Source organism: Coffea eugenioides, chromosome 9 (assembly GCF_003713205.1).
Source record: "Coffea eugenioides isolate CCC68of chromosome 9, Ceug_1.0, whole genome shotgun sequence".
In the NCBI taxonomy this organism is placed as follows: Eukaryota; Viridiplantae; Streptophyta; class Magnoliopsida; order Gentianales; family Rubiaceae; genus Coffea; species Coffea eugenioides.
In genome coordinates this window covers 9,237,726-9,252,157 of record NC_040043.1, presented here as the reverse complement: position 1 = coordinate 9,252,157, position 14,432 = coordinate 9,237,726, and the positions used below count along the sequence as shown (strand labels likewise).

General features: G+C 37.7%; 2 protein-coding genes across 2 annotated transcripts; both read right to left on the bottom strand.

The window, feature by feature from the left end:
* Nucleotides 1-381: 381 nt before the first annotated feature.
* Nucleotides 382-2,911, bottom strand: LOC113782151 (probable LRR receptor-like serine/threonine-protein kinase At1g34110). The gene is made up of 6 exons (XM_027328061.1): nt 2,811-2,911; nt 2,664-2,716; nt 2,303-2,446; nt 1,297-1,360; nt 1,214-1,237; nt 382-979 (listed from the first exon to the last, which is right to left on the bottom strand). The coding sequence occupies exons 1-6, from the start codon at nt 2,909-2,911 to the stop codon at nt 382-384; spliced, it is 984 nt and encodes a 327-aa protein (XP_027183862.1).
* A 7,120-nt stretch (nt 2,912-10,031) lies between these two features.
* LOC113782859 (probable LRR receptor-like serine/threonine-protein kinase At3g47570) lies at nt 10,032-13,794 on the bottom strand. Its single transcript, XM_027328796.1, has 3 exons — nt 12,856-13,794; nt 10,702-12,705; nt 10,032-10,559 (listed from the first exon to the last, which is right to left on the bottom strand). The coding sequence occupies exons 1-3, from the start codon at nt 13,757-13,759 to the stop codon at nt 10,201-10,203; spliced, it is 3,267 nt and encodes a 1,088-aa protein (XP_027184597.1). The 5' UTR covers nt 13,760-13,794; the 3' UTR covers nt 10,032-10,200.
* Between the last annotated feature and the right edge of the window lie 638 nt (nt 13,795-14,432).

Genomic DNA, 14,432 nt, shown 5'->3' with positions numbered 1-14,432 from the left:
GAACTAGGGAGGAAATCCCAAGAAGAATAAACGCGACCAAAGCAAACTTTTCTTTCTTCTGTGGGGAGGAACAATAGGGCATGGGGGCATTTGAAATTGAGGAGCACAACATAGTGCAGCATTAGACATAAAAGATTCGCCTGTAAAGTTCAGGAAAGGACCACTGCTGGAAATTCGCCCACTTAATTTGTTGAAGGAGAGATTTTGTTTGAGGTACAGCAGAGCTTCAAATGATGTTTGGGGGGGGGGGGGGGGGGGGGGTTAGACCATTATGTGACAAATCCAGTGACTCCAAACTTAGCAACTGGCCAAATGACGGTGGAATTGGCTCCTCTAGTTCATTTTGGGCTAAGGAAAGATTAATCAGGTTCTGCAAACCATCTACAGAAGTAGCATTATTCCAGAAAAGTTATTTTTGGAGAGATCAATCAATATTTCAGCTTTCAGATTTCCAATTTCAGGAGGTACACGGCCAAGTAACATGTTTGAGGATGCATCAAATCTCAGAAGATCTTTCAACGCCCATAAGCTCGATGGTAAACTGGAGCTGAAATTGTTGGAACCTAGATAAAGGTTTCTCAGGGAAGTAATGTTTCCTATGCAGGATGGAACTGGACCAGAAATTTGACTCCCTGTCAAATTCAGATCACCAAGGTTTTGCAAATTGCAGATGTTGTCTGGGAGTGATCCACTTATCTTGTTGCTGTCAAAGTACAACCTCTCGTGGTTTTGTAAACCTTCAGCCGTCTTGGGCATGAATCCAGTCAAGTCATTGTCAGATAAACTTAGATCGACAAGTTTACTTAAGTTTCCAATTTCTTCTGGAATATAGCCACTGATTTTACATGTGATTGCATCAAATATCACAAGAGAGGTCAAGTTACCAATGGAAGCTGGAAGTATACCATTTAAGGATTCTCGCTGATATAAATTTTTGATAGATTTCTGCATTTTGTCAAAGAAGCGAGGAACCTGAATTCTGAAAATGAAGATTCAACCACCAAACTGTTGTCACGTAGGCTCACTATTTCAAGGGATCCTAAATTTCCAAGTGAATTGGGTATTGGACCACCGAAACTGTTATAAGAAAGGTATAATATAGTAACTTTTGATGCATTTGAGATAGAATATGGGATATTTCCACTAAGAGCATTATTTCCTAAGTAAAGGGCTTCAAGATTTGGCACCTCTTGACCGATGCTGGAAGGAATACCTCCTGATAGAAGATTCTGAGATCCTGCAAACAGTTGCAGTGTTGAAATGTTAAAGATACTTTTGGGAATGGAACCACTTAACCTGCTGTCATGGATTCCAAATACTTCCAATCTGCGAAGATTCCCAATCTCATTCGGGACTGAACCTGCGCAATTGTCACAATGCACAAAAAGAATTATTAAAGACTATGGCACTGACCAAATATCTGGATCAAGTTCAAAATATTCGCAGAAACTAATGGGCACATTCTAATTGTGATTAGTTGAACTATTCAGCCATAACTGATCTTCATTTTTCTTGTCAAAAAATATTTAAAAAATACAGAAAACAACAATTAAGTACACAAACAGACGTCAGTTTCCTTTTAGGGAAGGAAATGTACCTTCCAAATTGTTGGTACCAAGTAATAACAGTGTTAGCTAAGTTCCCAATTTCTCTTGGTATGCCTCCAAAAAATCCATTTAAAGACAAGGATAGAACTTGAAGTTGTGTACATTTTTCTAAGCTTGGGGGGATTAGGCCATCTAATGCATTTTTGGAAAGATAAAGCCCTTTAAGCTCTGGAAGATTAAAGCATACATCTTCTGGAAGATTTCCGATAGGTGATTGCCTGTCAATCATGGTTCAAAGTCACGGTCGCGGTCGCGTTTACGGCCCGGAACGTTCCACATCGGTCTCGACATATCGGTCGCGGTCTCGGTGAGACGCAAATTTTAAAGTATTTAATATTCTAAAAATTGTTAATAATATAAAAAAAGTATGCTAAATAAAAATAATTAAAAAATAGCAAAAGAAAAGGCCAAGTCAATCCGTTGCGGTGTGACTCGGCTGATTTCTCGTCTTGACTCGAGATAACTCGGAATGACTCGGTATGACCCGGCCGAGTCAATCCGTCGCGGTGACGACTCGGCCGATTTCTCGGCGAGTCAAGTATTTCGGTATCGTTTCGTCACAGTATCGTATCGATAGGGGCCGAGACGGTGACGACTCGGCCGAGTCGGCTCGGTCTCGGCCGAGACTTCGAACCATGCTGTCAATGCGATATACTGCAACAAAGAAAGGTTGAAGATACTGGGTGGTATAGGACCTGTAAGCTGATTAGGTTGCACGTTTAGCAAGGTCAAAAAACGAAGATCCCCTATTTCCCTTGGAATGCTTCCTTCTAGGGAATTCAGGTCCAAAGCCAGCTCCTGCAGTTTGGACATATTGGAAAGAGAGGATGGAATGCTACCTGAAAACGTGTTCTGTGAAAAGGTACAAAACTAGAGTTCTAGTATGGAACTGAAGATTGCTGGTGGAATTTTCCCAGTAAAGTTGTTCTGTGACAAATCAAGTAACTTCAATCCGCTCAATTGAGCTAGCTCTTCAGGCAGATTCCGTAAAATTGGTTGTTTTTGATATTGAGAGAAATAGAAATGAGAGATTTCCCAAGTATGGAAGGATGCTACCGGTAAGGCTCATGCCGGAAATATCCAAGGTTATGACTCCATTATTGCCAGAACTGCAAAGCACACCCATCCAGCTGCAAACAGAAGGTGCTGCGGACCAGTTCTTCTCTAATTAAAAAGTTATTAGAGCTGAAAGAAATGTCAGACTTAAGTGTGAAAAGAGCTGATTGATCAGCAGTGTCTGCTAAAGCAGATGTAAGACAGTGAACAAACAATAATGCAGCAATGTAGACACACTTTCCATCCATTGAAATTCTTTGTTGAATATACAATATGTGTCCCTAACAAAGTAGGTAAGTGGACAAACAAATAGCCAAGTTTGGAAAGACAAGGACTCTATCTTTATATTTTCATTGTCTTGGATTGGAAAATGGCAAGCATTTGCCCTCAGTGTCAACAAATTGGGATAACAGTTGGATCCTTGCTCCTATAACTGAAATTGCATAAGGAAATGGCAAAAGCAAAGACAAGGAAAACAAGTTGAGAATGCTCATTGTTTAGGATTTTGAAAGAAGTGTTGATAAAAGTAGTTTACGGGCATCTTCTGATAAATTACTAAAAATGACACTCATTTCCTTCCCATTCAAAGAAAATGGAGCAAGAATGCCAATTTGTAGCATGAAATTAACCAATTACAGTTGGTTCTTCTGATCACCATTTGGCACTTACACAAATCTTTGTTCTTCTGATAGACAATGTTTAGCTAGCATCCTTGCAGACCTTGGAATGTTTTTATGGGACGATTGGATTTTCATATGTGATCGAAGAGAACAGGAATTAATGCACAACAAGAACCAAAATAGATGTGTTTATCTGTTCCTCTTGGCATTTTTTTAACAGTTTATACTCTAGCTACATTATCAAATGCCCACAATTATTATACTCTTAAAAAAAATTGCCCTTCGACATTTCCATCAAACCAAGACAAGTATTTAATTAAAGGGTTAATTACACCATCAATATTCATATATCGGGTGTGCTCCTTCAACTGAAATTGCATGAGCAAATGGCAAAAGTACAGATGAGGAACCAGGGAAATTTCTCATTGTTTGGGATTGTGGGGTACTTTCTGATAAATTCACTAAAAAAAGGGCACATATTTGCTCCCCATTCAAGAAAAATGGAACAGTGCCAATCTGTAGGTTCTTACCATTTGGCATCCCTTTAAACTTTTGTTCTTCTGATGTGAAATGTTTAGTTGGCGAACTTGAAAAATAATTAAGAAGCCGCTGTCGTGTTCCTATGGGACAAAAGCTTTTCAAGTATGATCGAAGAGAATAGAAATGCACGACAAGAACCAAAAACTAGATGCAACTATCTTTATCTACTAGGCATTTTCTAGCAGATTTTCTACTACAAACTTCTGTTCTTCTGATATGAAATGTTTAATCAGCAATCATCCTTGCAAACCTTATCAAAATCAAATAGTTAAGCAGCTATCAACGTTCTTACTGGGACGACTAGCCATCCATGTATGATCAGAGAGGACAGGAATGCAGGACAAGAACCAAAAAACTAGATAGGGTCAATCTTGATGCTCTTTGAAATTTAGCTGTTTGTCCTCTAGCTATATTATCCAGTATCTTTACTTATTATAAACTTCGAATATGTGATAACTAGTCTGAAAATGAATTGCGAGAGTAGTGTCGGATTAGGACCCTAGACTCATGTCTAGATTTTTGGTTGACCTACCAAGATGTTATGGGGATTGACTTGAGATTAAATACCGCCTTCCACCCCCAAATGGATGGACAGTTAGAAAGGACCACACAAACACTAGAGGACACGCTCAGAGCTTGTGATCTAGACTTCTCGGATAGTTGGGATAGGTTGGTGAAATTAATGGAGTTCTCGTACAATAATAGCTATTATAGCAGTATAGGTATGACACCATTTGAAGCGTTATATGAATGAAAGTGTAGATTCCCTTTATATTTGGATGAAATAGGTGAGAAGTTGATTACTGGCCCTGATTTGGTGGAATGAACTTTGGAGAAATTAAGATTATTTGGAAAGATTAAAAGTAGCTCGGATCGAAACAAGAGTTGGCGGATTTAAATAAAAGACTTTTAGAGTTTCAATCGGGAGAAAAGGTATATTTGAAGGTATCCCCTGCTAAGGGAGGGAGGAGATTTGGAAGAAGTCGCAAGTTAAATCCGAGGTATGTAGGGCCTTACGAAATACTAGATAGAGTTGGACCTCAAGCGTATCGATTGGCTCTCCCGCCTGCTTTGGCAAGGATACATAATGTTTTTCTCATGTCTCCCAACTGAGGAAGTACATATCTGACCCAAATCATATTTTGGAGAATCAACCCATCTAGATGAGGGAGAGCTTGTCAGTAAAGGAAGTTCCTTTGAGAGTTGTGGATCACAAGGATTAACCGATTAAGTTCTAAGGAGAAGGATCATACTGTACGTGAAGGTGCAATGGACGAATTATACACCGTGAGAGGTAACGTGAGAGTTAGAATAAGACATGCGGAATAGATATCCCTATCTTTTTATCAAGGTACGTAAGTTTCGGGGACGAAACTTTTTGTAAGGGGGTAGAATGTGAGACCCACGACTTTTGGCACCAATTTTATTATTTTATCCTTATTATTTTATTTTCTCAATTAATTAAAAAGATAAAGTTACTATGTAAAAAGGAAAATAAAATAAAATTATCGTAGGATGGGATAAGGGGTTCTATTAAACTAAAACTCTTATCCAAACCACCTACTAGTAACTAGTGCTAGGTTTAGGATTTTATTGAAACCTTAGAGAGAAAAATAACCCCAACCTTACCTTTCTTTCGTCTGCCTCCCTAGAGCAAGAGCTGTCAGAAAGGAGAGAAGGAGAAGCAGACGACACCGTCAGTCGATCCGATAACTAGGTACCTAAACCTGTAAGTCTTGAGTTCACGTAAGAAAACTTCTCTTTTAAGTTTTAGTAGTTGTATTAATTGTTCTAGGAATTTTATGAACATGTATTGTTGCTATATAGGAGTAGATATATATGTTTGATAAAATTCGTATCTGGGTTAATAGAAATAGAGGGGTTGATTTTAATCTTGAGATTATAGAGTGTTTGAATCTGTTTAAAAAGAAAAAAAGGAGATAGCAGCGGTGGTCGCCGCTGCTATTGTGCAGCAACACAAAAAAAAAAAAAAAAAGGGTCGCCAACTGGCCAAGGAGAAAGGTTGGCCTTTTGGCCAACCAAAGAGAACATGTATTGCTGGCGGCATGGTCCCAATAGGAAAGGTTGGCAGAAAGGCCAACTGAAGAAAGAAAAGAAAAGGCTCCCCCGTTGTGGAGGTTTGGGGTGTCGTCCCCTTAGATGTTTCCCACATCGGGGTTGGGAGGGTTTGGGTTGGTAGTTATAAGTCTTCCGTGGGACCTCAAAGGATACCGGCTTTTTGGGTTCCCTCAGGGTTTAGGTTTGTCAAAATTGACGTAAGCTCTTTGGGTTTCGAAAGAAAGAAACATCGCCTCTGGGGGGGTTGGGTTCTTGTGGGCTTAGCAGCAGGCTCCCCCGTTGTGGAGGTTTGGGGTGTCGTCCCCTTAGATGTATCCCACATCGGGGTTGGGAGGGTTTGGGTTGGTAGTTATAAGTCTCTTGTGGGACCTCAAAGGATACCGGCTTTTGAGGTTCCCTCGGGGTTTAGGTTTGTAAAAATTGACGTAAGCTCTGTGGGTTTCGAAAGAAAAAAAAAAAGAAAGAAAAGAAAAAAAAAACGTAAGTGGAAGGTCGTCATTAATTTACTTCATGGGTTGGCCGAGGAAGAGAAAAATGGCAAATTACACGTGGACCAAATATGATATAAAATTTAGTAAATGTTTAATAAATAAAATTTAAATATAACTGGTCCATTTTATAGTTTATCGTGGGTATTAAAATTCAGGATCCAATTTAAAGTAGTTGTTAGAATTGAAGGGTTAGTCATATAAAATCATACTTAATTGATTAAGTTTAAGGTACTTAAATAGAAAGTTAAAACATCCTAATCTAACCTTATTAGGTTAATTTAGACAATGTAAGATAAGTTCTAGATTGTTAAACGAAACGCTTAAAATCATAATAATAATAATAATAATAATATTCGTAAGCAATAATTAATTGAACAATGATAGTAAGAATAATAACAATATAGACATGGGTGAAATAAATTAAGGATATAAACGAAGATAAAAATATAATACAAGTGCAATAAACTAAGGCAATAATTATAATAATAAGTCAATATATATATGTATATATATACATAAATAATAATAGCACCTACACACGCATAAAAGTGGAAATAAAGGAAAAGGTAATAGTAACTATTTAACATATATATATATATATATATAAGTGGTAATGAAATAAATTAGCGACGACGAGGACGATAATAATAATAATGAATAATTATAAATTATAAGTAAATATAGTAAGATAGTAGTCCAGATAATAAACATGATTATGAATAATTACTTTCTTTTAAATTAGAGAAATTTACAAAAAGGGAAACTTTTCAAATTAAGAAACTTTTCAAAAATGGATACTTTCTAAAAATAGACACTTTCCAAATTAGAAAACTTTCCGAAAATAGAAATCATCCAATTTAGGGAAAATGCTGTTAGGGTTCAAACAATAGTCTAGACATGCATTTTCGACTTACTCAGAGTTTGTATATTTATGCATTTATAGGAAATAACAACTAATTAGGAAACCTATGCATTTGATAGGTATGGTACTAGTTTAAAAGATCTAAGGTAGTTCCACTCAAGCAGCCAGATGAAGGTAGGTGGTATTTACCCTTCTAAGATTTCAAAAGTGCAAAAAAAAAGGAAATTTTTGTTTTCAATCTTATTTTGTTGTATTGACTCGAAATATATTTGATTAAATGCTTTACTTGGATATTTATGAAAGTAATATTTTTACTATACAAAAATGGACCATGTGACTTATTTGAAATGTTTTGATATGTTATTATTTACCAAACGAATTGAATTTTTTATGAAATCAAAGATTTATGTATGTAACGTGTGGAATGAATTTTTGACAAGTAAAACTCAAAATAGTCATGGAATAGACGGTAGGGACTATAGTTCTGTCTAATCGTCATGGTAGCCTGGTATAAAGTCCGGCCGATTGACCCATGTATGAAATGAGACCAATCGGTAGTCATGAAACCTATTGGTCGCCCACCTAGAAGGGGTTTAATCTCTAGGTTGAGTACTCCGTAGCCGGTCATCACATGCACTTGTTATGAGTTAAGATGAAATGATTTATGAGTTGATATGGAATGATTTATGAACTGATTTGTGAATTGATTTATGAGTGGATGTGAAGTGACTTGTGAATTGGGACGAAATGATTTACAACGTTATGATTTTTCATGTTCATTTATCAGTAAGGTGCTTTTAAATTACTTGCCAGTTGTATATACCGATTGTTTTATAAATGACGTTACTTTCAAATTTCGGATGTGATCGATGTGCAAATGATTTGCTACGTATCTATATGTATGTATCTATAAAATTACGAGTACATGGTCCGACAGAGGGGTAGCTATTACCTATTGGGCGTTTTGTTGCTCAACCCACTTTTTACCATCCTTGCAGATTCTGAAGAGTATGAGTTGATTTACGTAGAAGACCCTGAGGACGACTTTTATTAGTGTTAAGTGAATAGAAGTTGGCAGGCTAGCTACTTCTAGTTGTTAGTCTTATTTATTTTCGATTCCGCTGTTTTCATTAGAAAATAAATGTACGAACATATTGGATATTCGTAGACTACATTTCTATGAGATTTGCACCGCACTTTGTTTCAGTTATATTATTTCGTACTTTTAAAGTTTAGACTAATTAAATGATGCCTTGTATTCTTGAGCGGGATTTGAGAATACAGCGGATGCCACGTGACGGGCACGTGCGAAATCGAGGCGTGACAGATTATCCTTCGACTCCTCCATTAAACAAAGACAAGTTTTACGCGGAATCCCCAGTAGCTTTCTAGTCTTAAGACTTTGCCCCGCTTGATTTTCCACTGTAAACTGTAAAGTAGGAATCCACGAACCAACTTATGTGGAGAAAATTTTAGGACATCTCATGTTGTGGGAGAAAATAGATACTGATTGCATGTAGATGTATTAATTGTTGAAAACTGTCAAACTAGTTGCTTCATTTCCAGCTTTCCTCTGCCGCCCCAGCTTTTGTTTCCACATTGCTTCAAGAAGGCTGGAACTTGGTTACCTCATGTGGTCATAAATTACATGGTAGGAAAAGCTTTGGGTGGATTCGATTCCGATCACCATCACAGGTCAGAATATGTCTCTAGAATCATAGATCGCAACCCTATACACTTAAAATTACGTGTTTGTTTTTAATTACACAAAAAAAAACACAATAATTCATTTTCTCATGAAAGATACTTAATCTAGAACAAAGTTAGTAAATTTGCGTTCACTAAGTAAATTTACCCTATATGGAAAAAATTTCAATTCAAATCTATTGAAAGAAATAAAGTTGTTAGAAGATAGAAAAAAATTTCAAGAAATTGAACATAGGAGAGACTTCGATACATTGGCCCCTAAGGATAGTACCGATTAAGCCAAGACCAGCTCGCATCATATCTCTTAGCTATTTGGATTGTTTTCTTAACAGTATGTTGGTTCATTTTGCCAGTTTACTTTCCAACTTTGAAGCACAAGTTCCTACTACAACGTTAATTTTTCCTCATTATCTCCCAGACTCCCAGTCTATCTTTTTCATCCTTTTGACCAAAATTATGTAATGATGAACCTTAAGCCATAGGTCAACAATCAATAAATATATTTTTGGGTGGGTGGGGTTTTGGGGGGGGGGGGGGGGGGGTGAAGGTGAAGTGAATTTGGGATATAGGATTTGGGCCTCACAAGTTAAATTTCTGGGATAAAATGATCATTTCAGTTTTTTTTTACACCACGCTGTAATTTATTTATATTCTACTTATAACTTTTATACTCCCTCCGTCCCACTTTGATAGTCTGTTTTCCTTTTTCGTCTGTCCCAAATTGTAGTCCACTTTCCCATTAAGAAATGTAGTAATCTTTCAAATTGTCTAAAATACCCTTATTAAATATCTTGTTATTAATACATTTTGTTATTAAATACTAACCCACTACATTGAATACATTGAACTTTTCCAATACTAACCCATTAGCTGTAACTGATATTAATTGGCACTCTTCGTGATTAGCATAAGGGTATTTTAGGAAATTATTAATTTAAATTTATGTTTCCAACCAAATTAATTACACTTTCTTAATCTGTGTGAAAAAAAAACCAAGACTAACAAAACGGGACGGAGGAGATATATATATATATATATATATATATAAAGTCGTCGGAAGTTTCGATCCTGAAACCTTTCATTTATACTTTCCCTGTATTCTACTTATAACTTATTTACACCCTATTTCTACTCATTTGCTACATGGCAAATTTGTTTCAAATGGAACTTGTGAGGCCCCATTCCTGTTATACAAATAATATATGTGGATGTCAAAATTGTCTCTTACTGCATAGAATTCAACAACTCCCGCCACAGCCTCTTAGAAACTGGATTCTGACTTTTTTGAGTTCTGAAAGAACATCTTGCATGTCAATTCTTGCATCAAGTGATGTTGCTGTACAGTCCAATGCTAGCTCCATGATAGATGACAAACATTCCTCCTTTGCATCAAGATATTTTTCCTCTGGTTTTAGCAAATTAGAGTCTGCAATCTGCATAATTGCACTTGGAAATGATGACTTAATCCAATGCCTGAGAGTCATGTCTCCAGAGAAAATATCATCAGTAGGTCTCCTTCTGGTGAAAGTTTCCATCAACATAATGCCATAGCTATAAACATCACACTTTGTGGTAACTACTCCTTCCGATCCAAACTCTGCACGAGTAAATCCAAATATTTTTAAAACAACGTGTAGCCTTAGAGCCAAGAATTGATGCTAAACATTTAGGAGACAATAAAAGGTTTTCCAAATTGGAGAAGGCAGAAGGCAAATTAAAAGTGGAGGTGATGGCATTACCTGGTGCAATATAACCAATTGTCGCCAGGGTTTTTGTCTCTGCAACTCCTCCTACACCTAGTAATTTCGCAATGCCAAAATCACAGAGATGTCCGACCATATTTTCATCAAGCAAGACGTTGCTAGGTTTCACATCACAATGCACCACTGTTGCAGTATAACCGGTATGGAGATAATCCAATGCATATGCCACATCCACCATTATATCTAGCCTCTGCAGGATGTCTAGAAAGTAGTTGTGAGAATACAACCATTTCTCGAGGCTGCCATTAGGCATGTGCTCCAGTACTAAGGCTCTGAAGTCCATGGCCATGTTGGAGCAAGTAGTGATGATTTTTGTTAGATTCCGGTGACGAACATTACGAAGTACTTCACATTCTGTATCAAAACTTTTCAATCCTCCAGTAAATTTTGAGTTAAACACTTTCACTGCCACGAGAGTGCCACCGGGGAGTATGCCTTCATAGACAGAGCTGTAGCTCCCAACACCAAGCAGGTTGCTTTCACTGAATCCATTAGTTGCATTTTCCAGCTCCTCATATGAAATCCTTTCATATGTTACCACAGGTGATGGATCAGTTTGAACTGTAACTTCCTTTTTCTTTCGCCATCTTATGAATACAAATCCAAGAGCTGATGCAAGAATTAGTGATGACATCCCAAGAAGAATGTAAAGGAGTAGAAGTGATCTTTTCTTTCTTCTGTGGGGAGAATTAGTTATGGGGCATGGGAGCACTTGAAATCGAGGATCACCACATAGTGCAGCATTAGACATAAAGGATTGCTCTGAGAAGTTCAGGAAAGGGCCACTGTTGGGAATTTGTCCACTTAGTTGGTTGAAGGAGACGTTAAATTGTTTGAGGTACACCAGAGACTCTAGCGACTGGGGAATCACTCCACTTAGCCTATTATGAGACAAATCTAGTGCTTCCAAGCTTATCAATTTGCCAAATGAATCTGGAATAGGCCCTTCTAGAGCATTATGAGATAAGGAAAGGTCAATCAAGTTTTCCAGACCGTCAACAGAGCTTGGAATATTTCCTGAAAAATTATTACGCGACAAATCAATCAGTGTTATAGCCTTTAGATTTCCTAGTTCAGGAGGTAGAAGGCCACTAAGTGAATTTGAAAATGCCTCAAACCTCAGAAGATTTTTCATGGTCCATAAGCTTGGAGGTAAATTGGAGCTGAAATTGTTGGAAGATAGAAACAGATTCTGCATAGAAGTGAGGTAACCTATGCAGGAAGGGACGGAACCTGAGATTTGATTTCTGCTCAGTTCCATTTCACCAAGTTTTGGTAAGTTGCATATATTGTTTGGGAGTGATCCACTTACTTTGTTGCTGTCCAGATACAACCGTTGAAGGCTCTGTAAACCATCAACTGTTGTTGGAATGAATCCAGTCAAGTCATTTTCAGATAGGTTTATCAGGGCAAGACTACTGAGGTTGCCTATTTCTTCTGGAATCTTGCCACTGATATTGCACCTACGTGCTGAAAAACTCTGGAGAGAGTTTGAGAAATTAGCAACGGAAGCTGGAATTGTACCACCTAAAGGATTACCAGAAACTGAAAGTTCTTTAAGGTTTCTGCTATTTGTCAAAGAAGTGAGGAATTTAGATAATGAAGATGAAGATTCAAGTACCAAACTGTTAACTGCTAGGTTCAGGATGCTTAGGGATACTAAATTTGCAACTGAACTGGGTATAGGACCATTGAAATTGTTATGAGAAAGGTCTAAAACAGTGAGCTTGGAAGCATTTGAGATTGAAGCAGGTATATTTCCACTGAGGTTATTGGTTCCAATGTAGATTTCTTCAAGATTTGGCATCCCTTTGCCCATTGTTGAGGGAAGGTTACCACTTAGAAGATTCTCCACACATGTAAAGATTCGGAGTGTTGAAATGTTAAAAATGCTTGCAGGAATAGAGCCACTTAATCTGCCCGAATCTAATCCAAACACTGCCAATCTCTGAAGATTACCAATCTCATTTGGTATTGAACCTGCAAAATTGTCACAAAGTATAAACAGAAGGATTAAATCTGTTATTAATATGATATATCTCATTTGAATTCCTGGGCAAAGTCAGTGAGTTCCAACACCAAATAAGTATGCAAAATTATGTAACATCCTCCTGCTGCAGGAGTGTGTACCTTCGAATCCAGGACCACCAAGAAACAACTGTTGAAGCTGAGTTAAGTTCCCAATTTCTCTTGGTATGGTTCCACTAAGTCTATTAGCCGTCAAGGACAAAACTTGAAGCTGTGAACATTTCCCTATACTTGGAGGAATTCGGCCAACTAGCTCACCAATGGAAAGATAAAGCCCTTTGAGCTTAGGAAGGTTGGAGCAGATATCTGTCGGAAGACTACCAGACAGTTTATTGTTTGTAAAAGCAATGAATTCCAGCGACCTCATATTGAAGATACTAGCTGGTATTGGACCTGTAAGCTGGTTAATTTCCAGGACTAACGATGTCAAGTAACGAAGATCACCTAATTCTTCTGGAATGCTCCCCTGTAGGAAATTCATCCGCAAATCTAGCTTCTCTAATCTGGATATATTGGAAAGTGAGGATGGAATCCCACCTGAAAGTTGGTTGTAAGATAGGTACAAGAAATGGAGTTTGGCCAAGGAACCAAAAGTTGTTGGAATCGGCCCAGTGAAATTATTCTGCCTTAAATCAAGTAGCCTCAATCTGCGCAACTGAGCTAGCTCTTTGGGCAGATTACCATGGAAACTGTTGTCACTAAGATCGAGGGAAATGAGGAAAGAGAGATTTCCTATGTGCGGAGGGATGACACCATCTAGGCCCAAGCCAGAAATGTTTAAGGCTGCAACTCTATTGTGGCGTGGATTGCAAGTGATTCCCATCCAGCTGCAGACGGAGGACGATGCAGACCAGTTCTTCTCAAGGAAAACATTTTCAGAGCTAAATGAAATATGCGACTTAAACTCAAGAAGCGCAGAGTGATCAGAATTGTTTGATAATGCAGATGTAGTAGCATAGTGAAGAGACAAGAACAAAACAGAATAAAGGATGAAAGCTCTATCCATCCCCAAATTTTAGTTCAAAATAGATTTTTGACTCGCTAAAAGTTTGTTCTGACAGCCCACAAAAGTAGTAATAACGAAGGCTATAATAAAATACGGAGCAAAATAATAAAAGACAATGACACAAAGATTTACAGGAGAAGGTGAGCAAAATCCACCGTAACGAAGAAGAACACAAAATTTAGGAATAAGAAAATGCTATACAAAAGGGAGAGAATTCCCCAAATGAATTTATGTCTCTAGTGGCTATGGAATTGCTTTGTGATGCTAAGCCTCTGCAAATGCCTCTATTTATAGGCAATTCCAGCTGTGCATTTTTGTACAGCGTGAAAAATAGAAATGCCGTCAAGTCTGACTAACAAATGCATAACGTAATCAAGTACTAAATAGTTAAAGACTAGTACGTGAAAATGGCTTCACAGGCCATTCATCCTGATCAAGAAAGAATACATGCAGGGTAGAGCTATTAAGTATGATGGCAACGATGACTTGGCCAACAACTGTGAAACCGAAGAAAGAATGCAGGAGGATGGAAAGCCAATTGCACAGCATTTAATGCTAACAAAGTTGGCATCCTGAAGAAATTAATACAGGAAGAATATGCCCAGAGTCAAATGGTGTCCAGTTCTGCCGCTGTATGGACTCGTTCACCGCCTACAGGGTGGTGATCCAGGTC